General features: G+C 37.7%; 1 protein-coding gene across 3 annotated transcripts; it reads left to right on the top strand.

Annotated features, from left to right (window-relative positions):
• Positions 1 to 595: 595 nt before the first annotated feature.
• On the top strand, positions 596 to 26,249 carry LOC125738322 (AT-rich interactive domain-containing protein 5B-like). Of its 3 annotated transcripts, XM_049007173.1 has the most exons (11): positions 596 to 676; positions 991 to 1,245; positions 3,340 to 3,574; positions 8,614 to 8,838; positions 13,308 to 13,426; positions 14,211 to 14,412; positions 15,105 to 15,157; positions 16,216 to 16,313; positions 19,006 to 19,207; positions 21,512 to 22,201; positions 22,389 to 22,567. In XM_049007173.1, exons 1-11 carry the CDS (start codon positions 641 to 643, stop codon positions 22,422 to 22,424), a joined length of 2,151 nt encoding a protein of 716 aa, XP_048863130.1. In that variant the 5' UTR covers positions 596 to 640; the 3' UTR covers positions 22,425 to 22,567. The 3 variants fall into 3 exon arrangements, with proteins under 3 accessions (XP_048863130.1, XP_048863129.1, XP_048863128.1); XM_049007172.1 differs by having other exon boundaries at positions 15,129 to 15,157; positions 21,512 to 26,249; XM_049007171.1 differs by having other exon boundaries at positions 21,512 to 26,249.
• The last annotated feature ends 1,117 nt before the right edge of the window (positions 26,250 to 27,366 follow it).

Raw genomic sequence — 27,366 nt, 5'->3', positions numbered from 1 at the left:
CCTCGCCCACACTGTAACTATTAATACGCTACGTTTAAACTGGCGAAATATCAAAATGCCGTTTAAGCAGTTTCAGTCCTTGAAATGTTGCCTTAAACCTTTTAATCACAAAATCAAGATTAACCACTGTAAATTTATTCAGAAAAACAAGCGCGCCCCAGAGCCGCCACATAAAATGTTCTATTATACATAATGACTTTCTAGACACAGGTCCTGCAAGATAAGTATAACGGTAAATGGATATTTGAAAATGTTATTCTGATAAATTAGAAAATATATGATGCATTAATTAGTTCTGAAATACAATCGTCTTTCTTTCTTTTAACAATAAAAGAGTAGCATCCCAGAAAGAGAGCATTTTAAAAAACCGGAGAGGAAAGTCATCACATCAAGTAATTAGGAAACTGAAAGTTAACATTAATATTTTGTAATAAGCATATTACTTAGGGATAAATGGTGAATGTTACATTTCCCACTAAATCTCGTTCGCAATCGTATGTATTTAGTAGGCCTAACTGTGTTATCTATGCTGTGTTGATTTTATACCGACGATGTGACAGCTAGGATGAAAAAAATCCTTCCAGGACCGTTGAAAATCCATTCAAGCCAACAAGTTTGGAGAGAATGTTGAGTTTAATCAATGCAGAACGTCGTGATGGAGCCCAACTCATTGAAGGTACCGTTGCCTACTCTCCATTTATATTATACTTTAGTATAATTCTGTCGTTTGAATTATAAATCTCAAGTGTAAAAAGGCAGATCAAATTATTTTTGTGTTTTAAAAGGAATGCCACAAACTTATCATTAAACTTAAGTGGTGAGAAACACTGTTATTATTCCATAAACTCGATTCCTGGCGCTTTCTTGTCTGCTGTGTCCTGAGCATAATTATTTTCTTTTTAATTTTCAGGTTTTGTATTGTGTGTAGCTGTCGCATAAATCCCGCCGCTGTCATTGGTGACATGTATTGTGTTTTTATTGTTTCCGCAGTGGGTCGGCTCACCCTGTGCTTTGCAAGGACCTCGCATTTTCTACAAAGCCTTTAAATTTCACATTCACGGCAAACCGAGAATTCTGTCGCTCGGTGACTTTTTCTTTGTAAGATGTGAACCAGAGGAACCCATTTGCATAGCGGAACTCCAGCTGTTGTGGGAAGAAAAAACATCCAAGCAACTTTTATCGAGCTCTAAACTTTACTTTCTTCCAGAAGATACTCCCCGGGGAAGAGCTGTCAGTCATGGAGAGGTGATAACAAGTATTATATAATGTCTTCTTTTACTGTATCTTAGAATAATGGAGAGTATTAGTTTTAGATATTAGATAAGGTGAATTGTAGATATCCTTTCTGTATCAGCAATGATGAATGGTGAATAATATATCATAAATCTGAGACTGTGATGGTCATTAAAGATGCCATATTCACAGCATTTGGCGATATAGTACATTAATTGCATTTTGTATGTATGTGTGTTCAGTTTACTGCTTGACTGTGCCCGACTTTTCTTACACACTCCCGAATTATATGTGTTATTTTATTTATTGGTGTAGTGTGTTTGAATAGTTCATTTCAATGTCGTTGCATTGTGTTTCAAGATTAAGGTCACTGCCACTGAAATTTGGCGGAAATTACGAAATATAGCTAAAATGACACCAAAAGCCATCAGGCTGGCATACTTTAGATGAATACCCGAGAAATGACAAGTACAATAATAGTGTATTTAGATCTTGGCTGAGATCCGCATGGGCGTATTTTAAAACGTAACTAAGAAGCAAAAAGACGTCAGTAATCAAAAATATCTTAAAAATATGAACTGCCACTTTTAATACACACGTTTCCATGTTTGCCGTGCAGTGACAAAGTGATTGCATAGCCTCCGGTAAGATATTGTAAACCGTATTTTTTTGCTTCCTTTTCAACTGCTTTCGACAGCAACAATCCATTAACAACAGCAAGCTAATAATGCAGCCAGGATACAATACCTAAACGGGAGCGAGCACCGCAGTTACATGTTCTAACGCACGATTGTGTAATTAAACAAAGATGTGCTGTTCTTTACCGTAGGATTAACTATGTAAATGCTGGCTACAATTTAACGTGATTAATACGGAGAACTTTACTATGAAATAACATAAAATATTCTTTGTTTTTTGCAATTACTAAAATCTTGTTGAAAGTATAATTTTTCTGAACTGAATTTTTATGTTGAACAGTTCTAAGATAACAGTAATCAGAATTTGGTAATAAATACCACATATTTTTCTCTTTCGACTGTATACTAAACTGTGGTCTATATTTTTAACATCTATATTATCTATATTTTTAATAATATGAGACATTTTATTTCTTTTGAACTATTTAGTCATTTAGTCAAACTAGAGGTTTTCTAGAATAGTGTTTCGGTTGCGGCATGCTTGCTCCTGTGGCTCCTGTGTGTGAGGCAATACATTTCCAACAAAAACACTTCCCCCATCAAATGAGAGCTAATAAAATAAGGTTTGAGAGTTAAGTTGATACTGGAGAAATTGTGACTAAGACCTTTTAGGCCAGAATAACAGCCCCCTAAACTGCAGTGACTTAATGCGCTAATGTGTTCAGAGTAGTTTCTCTTTTTTTTTTCATTCTCTTATTTGGTACTTAGTTGACTGAGTTAATATGCATCAAACATGCATGTCTGTATAAACGCAGCGTTTCAAAATAGCCTTTTTCAGCATTCCCAGATGATGTCATGCCCACCCCCCCCCCCCCCCCCCCGCCCCCCTAGGTTGGAGTGTGTCATTCAATTGAAAAACAGCAGTAGCAGAAACGGCCGAAACAAACAGCAACATACTTGCAGTGTTTGTGCTCTGGCACACATCCTATCCAATACTAGCTGAAGCTAGAGAGGGCAGCATTACACTCCCATTAAGACATCTTCTGTTGTACTTGTTTGAACAGTGTGTACCATTTCCCACAGGGCTCTGCCTGCCAAGACATCTCTGGCGCAATTCAAGAGTAAATAAGAAAGCTGACGTGCATTACTCACAGCTAAATAAATTAATATGAATGAATTGATCTAATCTTGATCTCCATTTCGTATGTTCTGTTTGGCCGTTAATAATACTAAACTTCTCCTGGGGGGGGAATTCTTTTGAATACAGCAATCTGTATAGATTAGCAATTGCTACAGGTAATATACATACTAATGTCCTATGAAAAAATAGGCATAGACTGTATTTGGGTGTCTTGTGACCATTTACTGGAAGGGCAGTTGGAGGAGGGTTGAATATCTTTTGATTGTTTCTACCCTTTCGTTTGTTTGTTTGTTTGTTTGTGTGTCTGTGAATGTCTGGTCTTTGCAGGATGAGATTATCGCTGCTTCTGAGAAAGTAGTCGTGAAGTTGGAAAACTTGGCAAAATGGACCATGTCAGATTTCTCAGAGTGGAAATATGGACTGGAAGCAATGGTCCTGAAGCCTTCCATAGTCAAGGAACTCTGCCAAAATGGACAGAAGCAGGTTCTGCACAAGTACAGGGAATCAACTCTCAACAGTGGCCTCAACTTCAAGGATGTCTTAAACGAAAAGGCGGAATTGGGTAATTATTTTTCACACATATTTATTCAAGATATAATGCATTCTATATAATGTTTAGAAATACTCATGTTCGTGCACCAAATTTAGTATGGATTACAGTTACCCTTTTGGGTGATATAGTAATTGAGCATTTTATTAGTGGAGGAAAGAGGAAATATAAGAGGTAGAGGAACCTGTTGGTCTGTAAAAAAATTCTCAGTCAGGTTTCCCTTGAATTTTACCTGATATGCTGAATGTCATAGCAGAATACCAAAGGCAATCTGTAGCCTACATTTGATAGATTTTTGTTGCTGAAAGGTGAATCATTCTGTCAGGAAATACGTTTTCGGTGATTAAAGGTGGGCTGTAAATGGCATTGTTGGCAGAAATAAATAATTCATTGATCACGGGAACTAACCGTTGTAGACTTGCTCAGAAACTAGATTTGCATATTATAATGAAAGCCAGTTCATTATTTTCATAGATGAGGTGATAATGTCTGCAAACTTTCAGGTATTCAGGGCAAACAAATTTGGGAAAATATGGAAAAATAAAAGATCATTGCCGACTGAAATATAGGTTGGGTATAATGTGGTATAATAAAGGGATTATTACCGTATAACATTTATAATAAAGCAAGATTAATTGAGATCATACCGTTTCCTTTTACAAATCTAACCTTAAATGATTTTTATGGACTGTTCTTGCCATTTCACCTGAGGGGGAAAAAACCATTTGGATCCATTAGAAATAGGTCTGACATCTGATTTTCCCCGCAGCAGTTATTAAAAATAATGCTTTCACAATTTTCTATGTATTAATCATTTTTAGTTATTGCTAGAAAGGGAGAAATTATGAAGAAAAGTCATATGATTAATTAAAGATATATTAAAAAGCTCTACACACCATGGCTGTGGATGGGTAGTGGCATTGAAAACATTTCATTCATTTCATTTTTGCCATTATAATCTTATTCTCTCTGTATAACAGCCTATAATAATATTTTGGGGAAAAGCAAGATTACTAGAATTTATGGAAAATAAATAAATATATATATATATATATATATATATATATATACTCATACACAAAGGAACAGATTAGTGGGCGAATTTTGAATAATTCTATCATGGATCACAGAGGCCATTAATATAAACCTTGGTATTAAGCAATCAATAACACAGACAGATGAAACTGGAACAGTGCCAGTTACATAATAATCAGCACCATTCTTTAGCTGGTTGCTAGGAAGCTGCTGTGAAAGAAGAAAGCTTAAAGAATGGAATGTGTAATGTAATAACGTTAAGAAAATGGTTTGCGTCAGCATTGATTTCGTTTGGACAATGTGCTTTAAAAGATCAAAAGAATTTTACAAAAGGGGAAACGAAATGACAGCAAACTGTGATTTGTGGAATGAAGTACGCGGAAGTACACACGACTCCTTCATATTCTGGAATATATCCTTTTTTGGCACCAAAACAGTTACAAATATTGGCTGAGTGGAGGTTCTTATGCAGTGTATCTAACAAATAACAGGAACGAACTTGTACAGTATTTTTCCTTAACAGAGTTTCAAATAAAAGATTCTGTTTCTGTGACCTTTGTGAAAGTATGTTTTGAAGAACATGCTGGGAAGGAAACTGTGGACCCCTCAATGGTTCCAAATGAACAGAGGCGGACTGAAGAGGAATTTCCCTGCGCTCTTGATATAGGACATATGCAACTTCCAGGCAGCTCACTGGGAGAACACAGTTAAACAGCAGCGGGAGCTTATTACGGGAACTTAGATATGAATAGGTCATTATACCTTCGAGCAACATGGATCTGTAGATTGTGCATCTTTACATTCTTTTCATACATTTTACTGGCAGCTCTCCTTTTGGGATAAAAATACAAACAGCTTGAGGAACTGCCTGCCGTAAAAAAAAATGTGCACTGCAGAAAAAAGAGACAAATCGATGCTGAGTTATACATGAAAGACATCTGTTAAAGGGAAACAGTTCTCTGCTACAACGCATACTGCAAGCACGAATGGCACAGCACAATGCATTTTTATATCCCTATCTTTCCTTCAGCTTAAAAATTTGTCCACAAGTTAACAAAACAGAACAGGATGCTCATAATTGTGTGTTTATGCATGTCAACACCCACAGTTTTTTAATACCTTGAATAATGAAAATATTCTTATGCTGTCTTTATCCATATTATTTGTTTCCAATTAATCAAACATATTTTGGAACTGAAACAAACATGATCAATTGAACTGGAAATAAGCTACACTGTACTTCTTTTCTGTTTTTTAATATAACATAAAATTGGAAATGAGAGGGTGTAATTCTCTAGTGTAAATTGCTGGCATGCATTGTTATGATTACGTAAATGGGCACACATACTTAGTAACTCAGTTACTACTGAAGTACAAATTATGAACAAATCATGGACAAATGTAGTTGCCACGTGAGATAAAAGATGTCACGATTCATTAATGAACAGAGATCAGTATTTAACTTCATGTTATTCATGACTTGTTCCTTTAGTGGTTCCTTCAGTAATTCACAAAGGTTTACAGAATTCACAGATACAGTAACTGCTGGATAAAAGATGCATCATGATGAATGAACAATCGATCAGTCAACAATGACTAAGACTTAGTTTTTGGTTAATTAATATACAAGTAATAGCATAATACTATATTATTTTTGCTGTGTCAAGTAAAGTGTTACTAGTGGATGAATTTGTCTTCTCTAGATTTCGCAATAAAGTTTCACTCGTCATTAAAGCTTTCAGTAAGCAGATTGTAATATCACTCTATCATACCCAGCTCAGAATCTCTCTGAAAACATAAAAAGACCATTTTTTTCACATTGACACATAGCAACCAGTGTAGTGGCTCAGTTAGTGCTTCCATGTCATCACACTGCCTTTGATGGCTTGTTTGTTTTCTGCAGGTTTGCCTGCATCATTATGGATTTGCTGCTTTCGTCCTGTGGAATTAGTCTCTTTAAATTGCTGTATTCCGGACCGGCATTCCTTTGAGGATGTGTCCTGTCTTCCTATGAATCAGCATTGAATCATTTATAGGAAAAGGTCGAATGAGCATTGGTCACTGAATGAAACACTGATATAGTTTAGCCACTGAAAACTTAAAAAAAAAACTGCATGTATTTCTTGGATATGTGTTTGTCAGAGTTGGTGCTAAAATGAAAATTCTATGAACTTGTACTGCCAGATGCTGGCCAAAGCAGACCTGGCTTCGCCTTCAAGTCTGGTTCCTGCTAAGATTTTTCCTATTCTCAAACCTTCTCACTGGACCTCTAGCACAGGCCACTGTAAAATGCTTTACAGTGTGTAAAGTGCTATTCTTAAAAGTGCTACATATACAGTATAAAATTGAATTGAATATTAATTAGTCAGTATATATTCCCAGAGCAGGATGAGTCTCCCCTGAAGCTCTCTAGCCAAGGTAAACATGCTTCACAATCTGTGTTAGCAGGTAACACCCATGAATGGTATAACACTGACTTATCAAAACATCCTTAGTTTTCCATAAAGACTTTTGAAGCTATCCTTGATACTGTAAACATTTGGGTTTGGCTGGTAGGGACATGTCCCTACCACTTTTTGGGGGAGTACCGTGCGTGTTTAGGAGGGCAATGTTGAAACCAAGCCTACGCCTTTGACTATAAATAATGATTCGGTCCCATTCAGACACCAAAATTATATTGCAATACATTTCAGTAGATGACAAATTGGTGTACTTATTGTACATTTTCTTGTCATATGAATATCTCTGCATATGATTGTGTCTTGTGCATCTTCTATCTCATATTATTCAATTAAAAAATGTAGCTATTTCAATCGGTGTGGCAATACTGCATGTAAGCCTTGAGGTTTGCATACGTTTTGGGGCAGTGTGTGGTTCTGTGGGACAGGACATTCCCTATTGCTTCCTTTCGCAGTGGTTTGTCACTTCGGATGGGAGCACCTGCTCAGTAAATGTATATATGCAAAATATAGTGTAGAAATCCTGCAAGCTGCATATTGCAGCCCTCGAGTTGAGGTTTTCATGGAAAAAAATGTTCCTCATTCAGGCAGTTGCAAAAGGCTTAAAACAAAACTATTTATGTGGAGGTGTTGCTGTTTGAGGGGGCAGAGAAGCAAATGCAGAGGCCTCACTCGGGGATCTTGGCTTATTTGTGATACGGATAACATTGCTGCCGTCTCTAATCAGACATAATTGTTTAATGTAATTTAATGTAGCTCTTTAATCTGCAAATAACTGTGCTTACGCAAAGTAACGTGACATGAACATCCGGGTGAATGAACTGGAAATAAGCTATGCCATAATTCAGTGTTTCTATTCTTATTATAACATACAATTAGAAATGAGAGGGTGTAATTCTGTGGAGTAAGATGCTAGCAAGCATTGTTTTCATTTTAAGTGAATAAATTTGTCTTCTGTGGATTTCATAGAAATTTTTCACTCAGCTTTAGTGACTGAAGCACTGGGATGCAGTACGTAATTATCCAGCTACTATGTTTGGTTTTAACCTGAAGGTATTCTATTTGATTTGGTTTATTTTGTTTAGAAAGCCAACAGTTTCCACAAATATGAGTGATTACACAGTAATGGTAGAGTATTCCTAGTTTTTATCTGCTTCAAAGTAATTGGATGACTCACAAAAAAATTAACTTCTGTTGATAAGCACTACAATGACTGTAAGCCAATAATTCTGCATAAATCTGTTTGTGCATTAAATTTTCATTGTCTTCAGATTTTCAACTTAAATGAATTTTATATCTAGAATCCTTGAACTCAGTCTTTGCATTAAAACAATGTGATAAAACACATTTGCAATTGAAAGTAACAGAATAAACCTCTTTATCAATTTCTAAACAAAACAAAATGATCACAATAGGCAGCACAATGTTTGTTCATAACATATTCAAATTTGTAGTAGTGGTATATTACAGCACTATACATTTAGTTTTTATTGTGATACGTAAAATGAAATGTTACTGCCTCACAATTATTCTTTGTGTCTGTTTTCACTTAATCAGGTGAAGATGAGGAGAGAGTTCTGGTTCTGAGCTACCCACAGTACTGTCGGTATCGGTCCGTTATCGCCCGCCTGAGAGAGTGGCCCTCGTCCTTGGTGATAGAGCATGTTGTGCTGGCCTTGGGTGGCATCGTCTCTCTGGGCAGCAGCACCCATATATTCTACTGCCGCGAAACCTTCAACCACCCCGCACTCCCCGAAAATGGAAACATCTCCGACAAATTTGGTAAGTGTTAAAAAGAAAAAAGAAAAAAACATACAGGCAAGACTAATATACCGATAACCAGGATTTCATCATTTATCTCCATTTTCTTTTTTGACACGATGTATCTTTCAGTGGCAATATTGGGATCAGCAGCATTTCTTTTTACTGCATCATTGTTTGCCTGAAATACGATAACTAACTAGTAATACAAGACTCATTGGCAATAATTAGGGTAAAAGGTAATACATTTTCAGTAAGGCAAGGATCAGAAGAAACCTTGCCTTGTCACTGAAGTGCTCCAGATGGATGCCTACAGTGCTATACTCTGTCCTATCTAGCTGAAAAATGAGGATAATAATAAATTTGCTTTCCCACCAAATCTCTACTATATTATTGAAAAGAAACTATGTGTCTGTCCAGCAACATTTTGGAGTAGCTTACATTAATGCAAAAATACATCTATTGTATATTATCCTATGACTTAGGCTGCCAGACTACTTTATGTAGTAACGATATATTATGCTAGCTGTTCTTACACGCCACATTCCTAAGAACAGTACGGTGGAAAAAGGAATTGCTTTCTACTGCTGGACAGCATTGCTATGAAGGGTATTGATTTAGAAAGAGCTATGGAATATTTCATAGTATGGTGTATTTATATAAAATTTCAGTCATTTTCCCAGTTTGCAGGACTCAGCAATATTGTGTTCTGAGAGCGGTAGCTTCATTAGTGCTAAAGAATAAATGTAAGGGAGTTTTAGTCAGATTGGGTTCATAAATTATTTTGTCACTGCAGTCCCCGTTAATTAAGCAGTAGTATTTTCCAAAACAGGTTTTAAATCAGGAAATACTCAATTTCCACCCCAGTCATCCCAGGGCACAAGGCGAGGTACAGATTGGAAGGGATACTTAGCTGCCTGTCTTCGGAGTGTAGGAGAACATCAGCGCATCCAGCAGTAACCTAGCAATGTTACTTACTGAGTCCCCATGTCACCATGGGAATAAATAAAAAATAAAATAATTTTCTAAATTTGCAAGACATATGGATGCATGTTTCAAAAACCCACGTTAAAAACAGCAAGCCAAGTTCAGAAATTAGTCAAAGAATTGATATATAGACTTGAGTCTTTCATGTGTGTTTTTTCTGAAATAATAGCGCTTTGCCTCGGATTATCTATTAAATCTGACATTTAACGTTGTCCTACTATTTTTAGTGCTCTCTTCTGTGATTTGGGACCAATTACAGTTCTGACTCACTCATTTCAGGCAAAAGGCTAGCCGTAAATCTTTCAGAATTGAAAACAACTTCATTGAATGGTATTAAGCTGAGTTCCTTGTATGCCATCATAAACACAAAGCGTAGCCTCTATGTGCAGAATGTTTTTTTCCTTCCTATGATAGATTTCTTTCATAATGTTTTTTTCCCACTTGACACAGTCACTTTTCCCCACAGTCAGAATTTGGGGGGGTGTGAGAGCTTTTCGCCTCTCCCCATTGGTCTTGGCCACAGAATAAGGTTAATTTGTGGACAAACAGCACAATATCCTCCTATCTATATTGTAATAACCAAATGGCATAAATTAAAATTGTTCAGAATAATAGATTGATTTACACAGCTTTGCTATTCTGAAATTGGTGTTATAGTTATTTAAAAGTAAAGCACTCTTGTGCGTAGGATAATAACCCTCCATAAATGTACAGTTTGCATGTTCACCATGTATTGCACAGCTTTCCTTGGTGTAACCTGGTTTCCTCCTACAGTAGCAAAACAGGCAAATAGGTGAATTTTTGTCTCAAAATTGCCCAGAGTGCATGTGATTGGGAGTGTGTGCCCATGTACTCCCATCCAGAGTATATTTTTACCAGAGTATATACTTACCCTGTCCAGGATAAGTGTTCGGAAGAATAGTAACTAAAAATGTGCATTTTGATGTGCATTTTTAAACCACAATACAGATGAATTTGCTCTGTGCAGAACTTCAGATGCGTGAATGGGTTCTTGCAATGCTAAATCACAGTGGGTCTGGGGGTTTTATCTAAATTGAAGTTGTTAGATTATAGGATAGATTTCTATTAGCAGAACTTCTCGGTGGTTAAAATCTCATATTGATATATCTGTTGATGTGATATATATTAATAAGTAGTCAAGCTTAGCGAAGAGCATGAGGCCGTCATGAGTCCTTTAAGATGATGGACACAGGCTCTCAGAATCTGCTTTGAAAATGCTTTCAATCAACAACTGCTCTGGGAAAATGCGGTAATGGGTAGGATCAAATTATATTTTGATATCAGTTCACCTTTAAACAATATTTTAGAAATGTATGGTCTTGACATGTTGAACAATAGTGTTAAAGTAAAACAGCCACTACAATCAACTACAGACATGAACTACAAATTTCAGCATTCTACAATGCCTGCTGCAGAATATAAATTACATATAGAAAAATACAAGCTAATTTTACAAAACCAGCAGAAACAAACTGCTTATTTGGATGACTCTGCTTGTCCTTTTGGGATAATTCCAGAATCCACTTTAAAAACATGCATGTATTCAGTTTAAAAATAAATTTTCCAGATTACATAAAATAATCTGGTTTCACTTAGGTGAAAATTACAGTTGTGCATTATCAATCACCTGATATAAGAAGTGGAAATTAGATGCCAGCAACAATTCAGTTCAAACCTGCATGAACATTGCTGCTTTAATAGCAACACAACTGAAGATTGCTCATTGAGACTTAGTTCTGTGCTGTCTGAGCTAAAAGCTTATTTTGCCAAGTATGAACAAAACCATTTTGTAAACAAAACTACTTTTTAAAAAGTACTTTATTCAGAGCCCAAAAATATTGTGGGTTCACTCAATACTTGGCTTTTGCCTCTGATTGTTGGTTTCTCAACTCTGTGATTTTGATTCCAATTGTAGTATTGTTCTCTTCTGGTGGAAGACTACTTATTATAGTAATTTCGGTCCACAAATATAAGAATGTCCTATAAATGTAAATGCATTTATTTCAGTGTTATTTTTTCTTTCACGTACGTGTTTATCTTAATGGAAGTTACTACATGTTGCATGGTTTTTTTAGGTTAATATTTTAGGTTCATTAAGTTACATTTCATTTTTTTGTGTAAATTATATGCTTAATTATTCGTACTTGTGAGCTCATGAAGAAATTGTTGGATTTGGCTGACGCAGAAATCTAAGCAAAATAGCTTTTGTATTTCATATTTTACATATGAACCTCACAGTGGACTTTGACCAATAAAGAACTGCATAGTTGCCAGACAGCACTTCTGCCGTTTCCATGTTAACTGCTGTTACAAAACACCATCTGCGTTATTTCCATCTTTATGATGTCATTATTGCCGAATTCAAAATAATACCTCAGAAACACACTAGAGGGCAACTGATTTCTATCTATTTCCATCCTATCCTACTGCTAATGCTAGGAAGGGTCACAGGGGATCTGCAGCTTTGGATGAATGTCCCTCACAGGATAAAGACAGACACACACTCACTAGCAGCATCAATATTTCAACTGCAGAGACACATTCATGTATGTACCTTCTTGGTGAGGGTTAGGGCAACAATACCTGGCAGATCGGCTCTTCCAAGACCTTTTTACTTCCCTATTGCACTAAAATACGAGTAAGGTTACTTTGGATCCCTATTGCCAAGGTAATTTAAGCAAAGCCTTTCATTTGGCAGATTTATGACATGTAACTCAGGTTTCAGAACATATTTGTAGCTGGGTCAAAAAATGATATTCTGCAAGTTGAGTCTTAACATCGGGGAGATTAATCATCGGAAAAGTTACAGATTTTTTCTGTAAAGCGGTTTCATTTTGTTTTCTATTTTGTGCTGACTGCAGATAAATTAGAATTGCTCCATTACTTAAAAAAAAAAAACAAAATGAATGATACATGGAAAATTAAGCTGGCTTTGTACTTAATATTTTCCCGTGAGGAGTCCAGTTTCTCCTGTTTTTCTTTGCTGCTGTTGTCTCATCTTTAATCTCTGGGGACTTTGGGAAGGGGACTCTGCCGAGTAACAATATTGCTTGATGAAGGCAATAAATAAGTAAAACATAATTGATTGGTCGATTCTGTCCAGCAGCACCTGTGTGTCAATTTTGCAACTAGCTGTCAATTCTCTTCTAATACAGGTCACAATGTGCGACGACTCAAATTTATCTTTAAGTCATTCTCATGTAATCTGCCCTACTTCTACGGCATTGGTCTTTATAGACGGTTATACAGCACATGTACTGCACTTAGTCATTCTGTTAGAAATAATGAAACCTGATCACAAGTGGTCAGCTGGACACCTAAGAGAGGCGTGATAAACACAGGCAATATCAGTACTCAGTACTTGTGATCCAATCACCCAAGACGCATTTTAAAACAAGTGTAAACAGCAGCTAAGATTCCCAGTTTGTAAACCAGTTAGGTGGACAGCAAAGAAGGGTCTTATGGCTGCTCTGTCCTCACAGGCCCTACTTTGAAAGGCCGGCTCCGAAGGAACAAGCTACCGCTCTCCCAGCAGCACAAAGCCCAGGGTCTGTGCAATGCCAAGGAAGCCGGCAACACTGAGGACAAGACCACGGTTAAGGTACACGATTCACAAGCAATCTCAAAACTAAACATCTACATATACGTTAAGTCGGGTGACCAGATAATCCATTTAAAAGAGGACACTTTGAGCAAGGACAGGATTTGTATTCAACGATTTCATTTAAAAGGACCTAGATTTCACTTCAACGCTGAATTCTGATCAGTCCCCTATGCATGTATCACTAATGTTAATGTGAAACCGCTAGATGAGTCTTTCAGTCAAGGAAACAAATCAATCGAAGCAGAAGAAGCCAAGCACAGGACCCTTTCAGTTTTAAAGTAGTTTGTAAAACCAGTGGCCTGTATTTCGAAGCGGGGTTACTGGCTTATCGGGGTAACTTGTCAGATTTAAGGTAGTCTGAGCAAAATGTAAGTGAACGAATATGAAGTCCATTTAAACTGTGATACCTTAAATCTGACGTTACCCCGATAAGCCAGTAACCCCGCTTCATACTACAGGCCACTGAAGTAGCTCAAAGATTCCTCCCTGACATCTGGCCACTCTTACTTATGCCTATGTGTCTCCTTGACAGCTGTCTCTTTATAATGTGCTGTTTGCCTCACTTGTGCTATTTAAAATCGAAACATTAATATTAGTTTGCAGAAACAATAAAGGTTAAGCATCCTACTCAGAAATACAGCACCTTGTGTTTTTTTGCAAACCCTATGAATTATGCAGTGCAGTGTTCTGGATCTGTTTAGTTGAAATCAGCCAAGTTAGATATGTAAAATAAAACCATGTGGTTGATTTCCTCGCGTGTTTAAATGTTATTTGATTTTAGGCAAAAACAGAGAGTAAGGCATTTGTTACCAAGCCCAAAAGCAGCAGTGCCTGTAAGAAGGTATTTGCTGTCAAGAAGTCCAAGCTGGCTGCAATTGAAGGATCCCGTGTTGATGAGCAGGCATTTCTAGTAGCTCTCTACAAATTCATGAAAGAGAGGAAAACACCCATTGAAAGGATACCCTACCTGGGATTCAAGCAAAGTAAGCAGACCGTCTCTCTACAAACTACACATGAATGAATGAATGAATGAATGAATTACATTTATACAGCACTTTTCAAGACACTCAAAGAACTTTACGCAACCAATGGAGAGTCACTTCAACCAAAACCACTTGGATTGCAGTAGTAATTTATAGATAGAAATATAGACAGAACAGTTTTGTGTACTGGGTATGTTTTGATGAATTCCTTAAAATTTGATATTAATGTATTATTGAAAATGTGTAGTTAATAAAGCACAGTATTGCAGAATTCACATTTTTTTATTTTAATGCAAATGGGGGGCGGCATGGTGGTGCAGTGGTTAGCACTGTTGCCTCACACCTCTGAGACCCGGGTTCGAGTCTCCGCCTGGGTCACATGTGTGTGGAGTTTGCATGTTCTCCCCATGTCGTCGTGGGGTTTCCTCCGGGTACTCCGGTTTCCCCCCACAGTCCAAAAACGTGCTGAGGCTTATTGGAGTTGCTAAATTGCCCATAGGAGTGCATGCGTGAGTGAATGGTGTGTGAGTGTGGCCCCCCATCCTAGGTTGCTCCCTGCCTCGTGCCCATTGCTTCTGGGATGGGCTCTGGACCCCCCGCAACCCAGTAGGATAAGCGGTTTGGAAAATGGATGGATGGATAATTCAAATGGGCTTTTTGTGGTGTATTAATGTCTGTTGTCCCTGCGACAGTAAACCTTTGGACTATGTTTCAAGCTGCTCAGAAATTGGGAGGATATGAACTGGTAAGGAGTTATACATCATTTTTATATCGACATATGTGTTGAATATTTTCTTTAGAAATTCACCATTTTAGAAATTAAACATTGCTTTTTTCCCCTTTATTTGATATTACAAATAGTGCTGAATAAAATTGGTCAGAAACATTGCTCTACAATTTCAGTAATTGAAGCTTATTGCCCTCTGGAATATAACTCAGGCCCTGCACAAGAAATAATAACAAGACCGCTGGTCTTTCATTTAAAAGACATGCTTTGGATTTATTAAGAAATTAAATGTGATTTAACTGTATTAATTTTTTGTTTTTTTTGAAGCTGCAAAATGTGTTACGTTCTGTGATGCTCTATCCAGCTACTATATTAATATTGAAGAAACAGTAATCTTATCAAGCCATTGATGCTTTACACCATTTAGTAATTTTGTTATCTTACTGGTGCACAGAAGTACCCTCCTACACTTCAGCTTTACTTGTGTGACATTTGTTGGACTCATGGGCGTCGATAGGTCAGATCACTTGGGTCTATAGCCTCGAGTATTTTAAGCCTAGCCCTGAGTATTTCATCTTCCTTTAAAATATCAGTCAAGTCCCAGGTAAATAATTAGACTACAAACTCCCCTGGTAGCAGTTCGGTGGTTTTTTGTTTCTCTAAAAGGGATTTTTTTGAGATATGGTACAAATGTTAACATTTATTTTCAGGGGTTGGAGAATTCAGGTCCAGAGAGTACAACACCAAGATTTTGTTTCAACCAACCTGTTGAATACTCCGACTTTTTACACTCAGCTGGTTGGTTGGAACAAAATTTTGGTCTGGATTTGTACTCTCTGGACCTGAAATTTCCACCTCTGTTTATTTTAAACAGAAATTTTACTAACAGTTATGATGGTCAACTAGTAATATAAATATACATATTACGTAAACAGTAGTTTAACATCAGTGTTATAACCTAGCAGGAGATCTTCTTTGGAGATCTGTCTTCTGATTGCCTTCTTTGGTGTCCACACTGCCAATGACCAAACAAGTCAGATCTGTTATGATAAATAATCCCCCTTTTCCCTCCACAGATTACAGCTCGCCGCCAGTGGAAAAACGTATATAATGAGCTTGGGGGCAACCCTGGAAGCACAAGTGCTGCAACCTGCACACGCAGACACTATGAGAGGTGAGGTTTCTCTTTCATCCTCACTGTTTGTCAAATGTACCTTTTCACTTACAAGAAATAGTATGAGCTATGATGTATAACCCAAATCCTTACAACCCTTACAGCACTTAAAATGTTTAAATGGCCATTGCTTTAATATCTTTCAGTGACTGAATTCGTGAGCTGTATGAAGTATCAAAATCACATGTGACTTAAGGATATTTAAGAAATTAAATGCAGTAGTGCTGATTGAGATGTGTATTCTAAACTATTTCTAGAATCATACCTCTATCCATTTATGGTCAGTAAATTCTAAGCCTTTGTAACCTTTGGTGTAATGCAATGGCATGAAGAAATAGGACTAATGTTTCTATTGTGAAAATGTAGCATGAAAAATGTAAGGATTTCGGCTAAAAAATTATTAGCCAATTTCCTCAAACCAAGAGCCTAGGGGACGCCATGTAGTAGCTCTGCAAGTGTCCCCCATAGCCTGATATTTATTTTCAATTATTTTCAGTAATTTGCGATTGTTATTATAGGAAGTAGTGTGTCATTTTTGATCAGCTTGCACACTTAGTTATTATTCTATTATTGCTATGATTGTTTATTATTGCTTTTAAGGAAAATGAAATTATTCAGTTTCTTCCTGTTTTTAAATTCTTCAGTTTATTATTTGTCTTGAAATTATTTTTTAATTTATTGTTTTAGCACAGATGGTTGATGTCAATGGTTTAGTTACTATTTCTACGTTTTACGTTTTACGTCTAGGAAAGTCTTAGAAAATTGAAAAAGTTCCTTGATGGGAAAAAAAAGCCACACAGATGTTATTTTATTCTGACATCTGCTAAGGTGGGACATGGTGAGGTAATGAAGGCCCCCGGCTGGGATGCAGACTGTAATGCTCTTTTTATTTGTAATCCTTAACAGCACTCAGAATTACATAAACAAAGCAAAACTCAAGCGTCCTAAAAACACATGACAGCAAGAGTACCTGCTGGAACACCCTAGTCACTGTACAAACAGTAGGAATTACATATGGTGGAGAATCTGCACACAGTTAAACACACAGGGATCAATCACAAATCTAAACAGGAGATCGGTGCATGAACACACAACACACAGAATAAGGCTACATACATGACATAGGCAGGGGCTATTTACAGTATGGCAGTACGGCATGCTGGGACATATGCAAACTATCTGGTTCGGTGCTTAGAGAACTGACGCCACAATATTATAGACTGCCACCTGCAGGTCTTTGTAGTGTATGGCTGGTGATTTCTTAAATGACAGAGTATTATGTTCATTTAAGTGTGGCTTGTGATAGCGGAAAAAAATCTTTCTGTATTATATTTTTTTTTTATGAGAAACAAAAAAAGAACGTTCAGAAGCTAACTCAGAAGAAAACTGTATTTTCAAGAGTAGAACATTTTTTTTTATGGCAGTCTCTTGCATAAAGGAACATTTTAATTGCAGATTTCATGCTTTTGGCATTGGGCCTTTGACCATCTGCATGAAATGTAGTTTAACTGCTGCCTCACTGCCAGAGTCTGAGCTCAGTGAAATAAAAATATAAATAATTAAAATCTTGCGGATCTACTTGAACTCTTGAAAGTTTTCTCAGTAAGCAAACAAGCTCCTAAACCTAATTTACAGTGCAACTTCTTTGCCAATTTAAGGGAGAATAACAAGAAATAACAGTTCTTTTCCCATTCATGTATGAGAATGTGGAAAGAATATTATTTGGTTTTTCTTAAAGACAAAAATCCATGCCTGCCATGTCATATTACTGCAAGAATGTAATCATAAAACTAGTAAGGCTAATACTTCAAAACCAAGGACGGTAAAAACCACACCCTTAGATTTCATATTTCACAGTATTGGTTCAGGATAAATGTAACATTGTGCTTTCATAAATAAAACACAAAACACTACAGTGGGGATCAGACTTGTGGTAGTAGTGTACGTTAGCACAAGATTTTCATTATAACCGCTGTAACATACTTGAACTAGCTATGGGTAATGGGATCCGACATGAATTCCCCTTTCATGACACACTTCTTCACCACTGGCAGCTGACCATATCTGCATCAGTAATAGTAATTCATGCAGTTTTGCACAATTGTAATGGAGGCTCAGTTTCTGCTCTACATGGTTTTGATGTCTTCATGTGCATTGCAGAGTCTGCTGTTTCTGTAAATACTTTTCCAAGCAAATAGTCTTCTATCAGCAACCCATTTTAAACATATTTCTACTGTATGCCATGAAATGCGTAACTGCCACATCTTTTTTCTAGCGTGTATTCTCCATAAAGTACTTGTGTAGTTTTTATTCATAATTCATACTTATACCATGAGGTAATCCAACCAAACTCCCATAGCAAAGTTTTAGACCGAGGTCTAATGCAGAGTGTTATTCCTTAATCGAACAACATTACGGAAGATCGAAATTGGTAGAACTGAAAGTTTCATCAAATGACTCTGTTGCAAGATGACAAACAAGAATACAGTGCAAAAGAGATTACAGTGGCAGTCACAGGAGTAAGTGTCACTGTGCATTTTATATATGATTTATCTCGTAAAACAGATTATAATAACCTGTAATTTTGTACGTTGTGCTTAAGGCTTATTTGTGCGTGCCTCCCTTCACTGAGTCACAGTGACGGTGTGTGTAGAAATCCATCCAGATTTGTTACCGTCTGCCGCCTCTCTAGGCTGATCCTCCCGTATGAGAAGTACATGAAAGGGGAAGAAGACAAGCTCATTCCTCAGGTCAAGCCACGAAAACAGGAGTGTGGCATCCTAGACAGTGGCAGCAAGGCACAGGCTATTGTAACAAACCACACCAAAGACGAGCATCAACCGGAACCCAAGACTGACAACTTTAATTCAGAAAAAGGACTTTCCTCTTCACAGGTAAATTACTTATGATGTCCAATACCCAAAAACATAAAAAACCCCTATTTTCCTCTGGTCTCAATGTAATAAATACACGTTAAACAACATTGATTTTATTCTTTATCAGTATGCTTTAAACATTCTGCTTTTAATTAACTCATAAATAATGGCATTTAAGTTCAGTGAGTAACAATATCACCACCCAACCCTGTCTTGTGTGTGAATATTTAACACAAATAACCTGGAATATGCAAACACATTCTGGTTCTTTTTTTTAATAATTTTCATGATTTATTTATTTATTTGCTGCAGTAAGTTCTTAGACGTTGGGAATAGCAGTTTTGTCAAATAAAATCCCTTTACAATAACGGTTTGTTTTAGTTTCTTTTCCTTTGGAAATCACGACAGACTTAGTTTCTGCATAAATGCTTTACATCAAATATTATTGTCTGGAGAGCTAACTGCTGCCATATGTTCCTCTCTGGTAAAATTGTACATTATTTTTATCCCAGAAATGCTATAAATCTGTGATGATTTGCAAATTTTCCACATAGTCACTCACAACCAAGAACGTAAAATGATAACATGGCTATTCTTGTCCCACAACTAACAAAATAATCGAAAAAGTGATTAAATGTTATCTGAATTTAATGCTGGTTTGTCAGCTTCTAAGACATCACATAATGGCTGCTACCATATATAATTTCTCCGAGTTGAATTATGGACTGTGATTTGAAACAGAGCTCTGGTATATGTACACATTTGTCTTTGATCCTCCTCTTGCTATAGTTCATTATTTAAAACTCTTCAGAAAACATGAGACTGAGGACATAAAATGAAAAACATCCATCCATTTCCTTTAGCACTTGTCCTATTCAGGGTCACAGGGGGTCCAGAGCCTGTCCTGAGGGCTACAGGCATAAGGCAGGGAACCAACCTAGTGCAGGGCAAAATGAAAAACATAGAAAATGAAAATCATTAAAAATAACGACCTGTCAGAGTAGAAGATTTGAAAAAATAATATAAGATCACCATTTTGGAAATAAAGAGTCCAAACAGAGACAATTATTTTAATTAATAGTCACCATGTGTTCCTGTTAATTGCAGAAATGGAATTTCAGCATTCAGTGTGCAGTGTGATGGCATTCAAGAACATCCGTCCATTTTCTGTAACCTCTTATGCAATTTGCGTGGGGAAGGGGGGGTCAGGGTCTATCCCGGACATTACGAGTGCAAGGCAGGGAACAGCCCAGGGTGTCCCGCATGCACACCTAGGGGCAATTTATAACTCCTATTAACCTTTGGGTTTTTTGGACTATGGGGGGGGAAACTGGAGTTAGCTCCACAATGACACGGGGGGGACATGCAACCCCGACACATACCCCCCCACACATAACCCCCCCCCCCCCCCACACACTTAGCGGAAACTCAAATTCTAGTCCCAGAGGTATAAGGTGTCTACCAGCAGACCAGCATCATTCATGTGCATTTAAGACCAAAAAAAACTGTCAATGCAATAAGTATTTAATACACATTAATAATTTTTTATATTTAACTGCCATTTTGGAAAACATCCGTGAGTCCTTTTAATTCCTTTCCACATTAGATCATGATGTGGGTAATATTATGTAATACGCTAGCTATGTGCTTATTTAAAAATGCCTAGCTAGTTTACAATAACAATAACTCCTTCCAGAGAATTTTTTCCAAGATTCCATTTGCAAGCATGTGCTACTATTTTTCAGTGTTATCAATGTGACCAGTAGCTCACTTCACTTTTAAGTGATACATTTCACTGCAGCGGGAGCGGCATGGTGGTGCAGTGGTTAACACTGTTGCCTTACACCTCTGGGACCCAGGTTTGAGTCTCCGCCTGGGTCACATGTGTGTGGAGTTTGCATGTTCTCCCCATGTCGTCGTGGGGTTTCCTCCAGGTACTCCGGTTTCCCCCCACAGTCCAAAAACATGCTGAGGCTAATTGGAGTCGCTAAATTTCCCATAGGTGTGCATGTGTGAGTGACTGGTGTGTGAGTGTGCCCTGCAATGGGCTGGCCCCCCATCCTGGGTTGTTCCCTGCCTCGTGCCCATTGCTTCCGGGATAAGCTCCGGACCCCCCGCGACCCAATAGGATAAGCGGTTTGGAAAATGGATGGATGGATGGATTTCACTGCAGCTTTGGTCTGCCTGGTTTTAAAGAAAGTGCCTGATTTGTGTGTCTCACCCTATAGTATGTTTAATTTCATCGCGTCACTTGGATGAAAGATGGAGGCATTTGGAGGAACGGGACTGTACTCAGTGTCAATGTATCCTGTCTTGTTTCAGGTACCTGACAATACCGAGGAGAGTCCAGAGTTTTGGCAGCCCCCGCAAATGGGAAATGAGAAGGAAGAGGAATTACACCTCTCCGACAAAAATGAGACTCAGGACATCTATGTACAAGCGATGACACCACCGTCCCCTGCCTTTTCTGTAAAAAATGGTCCATCTGAGCACCTTTCCAAGGACAACTCATTTCAGTATTCACAGGAGCATCACGACGAGTGTGAATTCCTAGAAAAGCATGGCTCCAAGGTGCTGGAGAACTCCAATGGGCTTTGCCAGGGTACTAATCTGTTATTGTATCAAGGGAAGGAACAATGGCAGTGCAGCCACCCTGAATATAATGTACCTAAGAAGCAGGACCTTTCAGTAAAGACTCCAAGTCATGTGGGCATGGTACTGCCCAATTTAAAATCAAAGCCATTGCCCAATTTAAAATCAAAGCCATTGCCCACTTTAAAATCAAAGCCATTGCCCACTTTAAAATCAAAGCCATTGCCCACTTTAACATCCAAGCCATTGCCCACTTTAAAATCCAAGCCGTTGCACTCTCCTACAGCCTGTAACACATTAGCTAATGAGATAGATCTTCCCAGCAAGGAAGAGTCATGTTTCAGTCATTTACCAATGTTATACCCAAAGGGACACCTGGGTATTATGTCTCCCTTGGCTAAGAAGAAGCTTCTGTCTCAGGTCAGTGGTACTTCATTTGCTAGTAATTATTCCTTAGGTTCTGCTCTTCTAATGGTCAAGAATAAATGTTTAACTAAAAGTCCTGTGGAACTGCTTCCAGTGGAGGATTCACGCGTGTCCAGTGCGGAGACCGTGGTAATTAAGAGACCATCTGTAATACAACATGCTCACAGTTTTAAACCCCCAGGTGTGGAAGAGAGAAGGCTCAAACATGAAGATTTGAAGACAGATTTTTGCAGGACATGCAAACCTTCTCAGTTTCACCTACAGGAAAAGCATATCATTGACTCATACCCACTCAGTACTAATGCTCTCAAGAACATGGAGAAAACAGGAGATGATCAAAAATTGTATGATTCCCAGGCACCAAACGTCTTTGGTAACTTTCATTCCTGTCCACATCTGCATAGCATTTACCAGCAAACAGAATATCATATGTTTAAGGAGCCCCTGACAGAATACTGGAAAAGAAAATTGTTTTCAGGAGACTGTAACAATACTCAGATGTCATATCCAAGCAGTCAACATGATAGTATCAGCTTAGATTATGATAGACTTCTAAATAAAAATGAGAAAATAGCACCGGAGGACCAAGCCAGAGATTTGAGTCTTCCTAAGGATTCTGTTCATGAATCATCATCCATCAAAGCCCATAGCATCACACATCCTGATATGAAGTATCCCCCCCTTTCGTCCAAGAATAGTCACCAGACCGTCAACCTGGACTATCACCCCAAGGCTTGCCGTATCTCCCCGATCACAATATCTAGCCAGGAAACAGCTGTAGAAACTCTCCCAAAATATCCAGACAAAGAAGATGACATTGTTAATCCAGAAATGGAGGAGCTAGTACAGCCAATTCTGAACACTAAGTATAATATGCAGAATATTGCTGCTACCAGGCCCTTGAAAAGGTATCAGCAAGATTTAGAAAACGGGGTTCCTGAGAAGAAGATCCAGGCCATGACTCCTGTCCCCTCCACAGCAGGGACTGAAAAGACAGCCGACAGTGAAAGTGTAAGATTAAAATCAGTGGATATGTCTCATGCCATGCATGCCTACAGCCATGTTGAGAACCTTATACTATCCCCACAATCCCTTATCTTCCCCAAACTGTACCCTGGGACACCCTTTTCTCAGGTACAGAATGTCTGTAACGGTTTGAACTCCCAAATCCCAGATGATATGTCCCACCCTTTCCAGTTCTTGAAGAACTCGGCCATCATCTCCCCACTCAGGCCTCGGTTTGAATTCCACTCCACCACCGATCTTCAAAACTTGGACAAGCACCGTGTTTGGGTTTCCTACGATGATTTTCTCTCCACCCTGAGTTCCCAGTCATCCTTCAACCTCCCACAACTTTCCTCTGAGTTCCCCAGCCCCAATATGTCATAGATAGACTAGTTTGATTTTTCACATTGGCAAGGTGATTTCCTGGTTCTGCTGGATATGGGGTAAGATGTGGAGATATGGAGGTAAAGCTGTCATCAGGAGGACACATAAGTTTTGTGTTTATTTGGCTATGTTTCCAAAATTTGACAGACTGGCCAAGAATTGAATGATTCAAGGATTTCTGTTGGTCACGTGCAAAGGCATACAGTGAGACTATAAACCTGCAGTGGAATGAAAGGCCGTCAATTCTGCCATAATGAAAATAGCAATAGTAATAAAATAAACATTAAAAAATTATACACAAGTAATAAATAAGGAACAGAAAGTTATATTGATGAAGAACGGGAAAAAACTGAGAAAAACGCTGTGCTGAAATAAAGTGTGTGGTGCATGTATGAGGAACAAGTGTTAAACTAAACTCAATATTTAGTCAACACGATGTATAGAGAAAATCTGATAAATTACTGGCTTCCTTTTTTGAAAGCACTGTAAGAAATTATATGTTTACTATCAGAAGAATTCTTTATTTGGGGAGCCTCTTTAAGTGCAAGCAATTTGCAGTTTAGGAGCTTCTTCTGACATCAGTGTGGATTACGAATGACTATGCATCTGGAACACTGTAGTATTGTCACATTCCATATACATTTATACACAACGGTGTATCAGGGGAAAAAATCCTCACTATTTTATTACAGTTCTGTAAAAATGTTTTGCAGCTCTGACAATGTCTTTATATCTGCCCATGTCTAAAATTGCTCATTTTGTGTTTTATTCACTATCTACTATTTGTATACAGGAATTGAATATAAGTTGTATTACATCTTTTGGTTAGGCATGTAAGCAGTGGCTTTTGGGACTGTCCGTTATGTATACAAGTACTGCTGCAGAAGACCAAGAGCATTTTTCTGCACCTGAGATACATGTATCATTTTGTTAGAAAGCTGATTCGGTGCTTTATACTTTGTAAGTCCAACCTTACTGAGTGACTCTGTGAAGGAAAGAAAATGGCCCTTCTCATTACATTACACATCATGTGATCAATGTTACCCAGGCAATTTCACATGGACACGGTATCATTATGTAATAAATGTTACTTATTGACAAAATGATATTCTGTTCATTTCACAGAGTGAACGTAGATTTGGGCTGAGTCATATTAAAACAATTCCTACTACTCCAGGGTAGTTAAACTTTTCTGATTCTGATAGTAGTATATGCGTTTGTAGCCATAACTTGGACCATCATGACACAGGTTAGTTTTACCTTGTTAATAACATGTTACTCCAATAACTGTTACAAACCTGCTTAGTACTAGTGGAACTGCCGATTCAGACATTTGGTACATGGCCTTTTATTAGGTAGTAAAGTGATTTGGTTAATTCTGATAATGAACAGAAACGTGCACCAAACATCGGAAGTGTGGTTCTTGCCATACTGAATATGATGACTGCTGCAACAACACATGTATGTAACTGAGCCTCAAAGTTCATTCAATTTACGTATGAGCTTTGGAAGTTTGGCCATTTTATATACGGGCAATTACGATGTTATGAAGAGGTGAAATAACTTTTAATTTTGAACAAAAAATGGGCTGTTTTCATATGGATATTTACTGCAGTTATTCACTGTAAGATTTGTAGTACTGGCACTAATGGAAAGATTTAGTGTGGTCACCATACAGAAACCGCTATGGGACAATCTGGCTACATTTCTAACTGGAGTTGTTGAGTTAATCATTTTAAGGATCACTTAAAAACATGTTCAGTATTACATTTTTGCATCCATCTGTAGGCTATAACCTTTCTCCCAGAAAAACACATTTGTCTGTATATATAATGTATAATATCTTTTAAACATTTGTTAGGAGTGTACTTTGTATATAATGTAAAAGTTGTAAAACAATACGCTTTGTTTTTTAAGGTTGCGGAATGACCTTACAGATTTTAAAAAAAGCATTTAAGAATAATAAACTGATTATAGCACTTATGTTTTTTTTTTCTTAATTCATTTTTGCATTATTGAAATGCTTTTAACGCTGTGGGTCATCAGGTTCCCAGTCAAATGGGCAGCATAATATTTTGCATTTTATGTTTCCCTGTATATTTAATAATATTCCTTTTCCAGTGCATGAATCAAATTAGATTTCAGCTCCTTTGTACCTAAAGGCTTTTATTTGCAGCAATAAAGTAAACCAGAGAAAAGAATTACCCAAAAGGGAGGACTGTGGGTTTATACGTAGAGGTTCATGGATTTGATTTGTGTTTCAATATGTTTGCTTGATCTCCCAGTAATGGGTGGATGAGCATCTCTAAATTATGATGGAATGTGAGTGTGTGATGTGGTGAACTGCCATCCAATCTATAGTATCTCCTTTGTTTATTTGATAGGCAACAGGCTCATCAAGACAGAGTACTGGATAAGCATTTATGAGAAATGAAATATCATCAGTTAGGAGTAAGGATAGGAACTGGATATTGTGATATACATAATATACATGTTGAATATTGCTTATGTATTAAAATATGTTGAAGACAATAGGCAGCATAGATGGGATGGCCTATTACACATGCAGCTGACATTACATTAGAATTACTTGTTTTACATATGGAAGGTCCTGTCATAGAAATGTATAATAATACAGACTGATGCTTTTGTATGTATCTTTGCTTTATTACTGAGCTCAGGGAACAACCATCCAGCTGCCACCCTCGTGATAATGTTCCAAAGATTTTCTGGTCCACATAACCTTTATAGGGGTACATTCACAGTTCGCGCCCCCCTCCTCTGAACCAGATGAAACTGGTTAAGGTAGGGGGTGCACTTTGTAGCACACATATGCCTTATGCAGATTGCATCCTTCAAACATGTATACTTCACATGATCAGCATGCTGCAGGTCTGGGGCACGTGGGGGGGCTTCTATGCTTTTGCATGGCCTCCGTCTTTGTGGTGCTCCTGCCATGTCTGCTACATGCGCTCGATGCTCACGCCTTTGTCCCCCAGTCTGTATTACTTCTAACCTTGGAAATTCTAACAAGTACTGTGCTCCAAAACCTCAGTTCTCTTTTAGCCTGCCTCGTGAGTGTCAGCTGTCTGTCACCCAGGCGTTCTTGCAATAATATAAAAATACATTGCAAAAGCAGTTTATCTAAAAGCTAGTTAAGACAATTCATCCTCTGTTCAATTTTCTATCACAGTCCAAATCCTTATTTTTATCACACTATTTAACAAAAATTATTTTATCATGTTCTGTAATCACTTCTTTAATCATAGTCACCCTCATTAGTCCTTTGCAGCTGTTTGTCATTAATTGTATAGTGCAGTTCAATCTAATACCATAAACAGTGCCTCTGTGAACTTGAAAGTATAACAGGCACCCATATTTAGAAATGGTAATTGCTACCTACTTCCTGTTGTTTTCTCTCTCTCCACTGAACCTGTTCTATTCTCTCAGGAGACATCATTATTTCCAAATGGCAGACGGAGGCAAAAGTGTTCCCCATTAAAGAACATCGCGATTATTGAACAGGACTGTTGTTGGAACAGGAAATGCTGCACAGCGCACATACAATGTTATTTGATTTAATACAATTCACATAATGCAATGAACCTCAATTATTTTAGGATAGCTCAAAAGATGACTATGAAAGTTAGCAACACAAACAGTCTGTAAGAGTTGAGTTGCATTTTCCAAGTTGCGAGACTTGTATGTGCGTTTCCCAAGTACAGTGGAAATCGCTTATAGTGATCACGGTTATAGTGATAAACTGCTTA

Source organism: Brienomyrus brachyistius, chromosome 3 (genome assembly GCF_023856365.1).
Source record: "Brienomyrus brachyistius isolate T26 chromosome 3, BBRACH_0.4, whole genome shotgun sequence".
NCBI classification, from domain to species: Eukaryota; Metazoa; Chordata; class Actinopteri; order Osteoglossiformes; family Mormyridae; genus Brienomyrus; species Brienomyrus brachyistius.
This window is presented reverse-complemented; position numbering and strand designations above follow the sequence as displayed.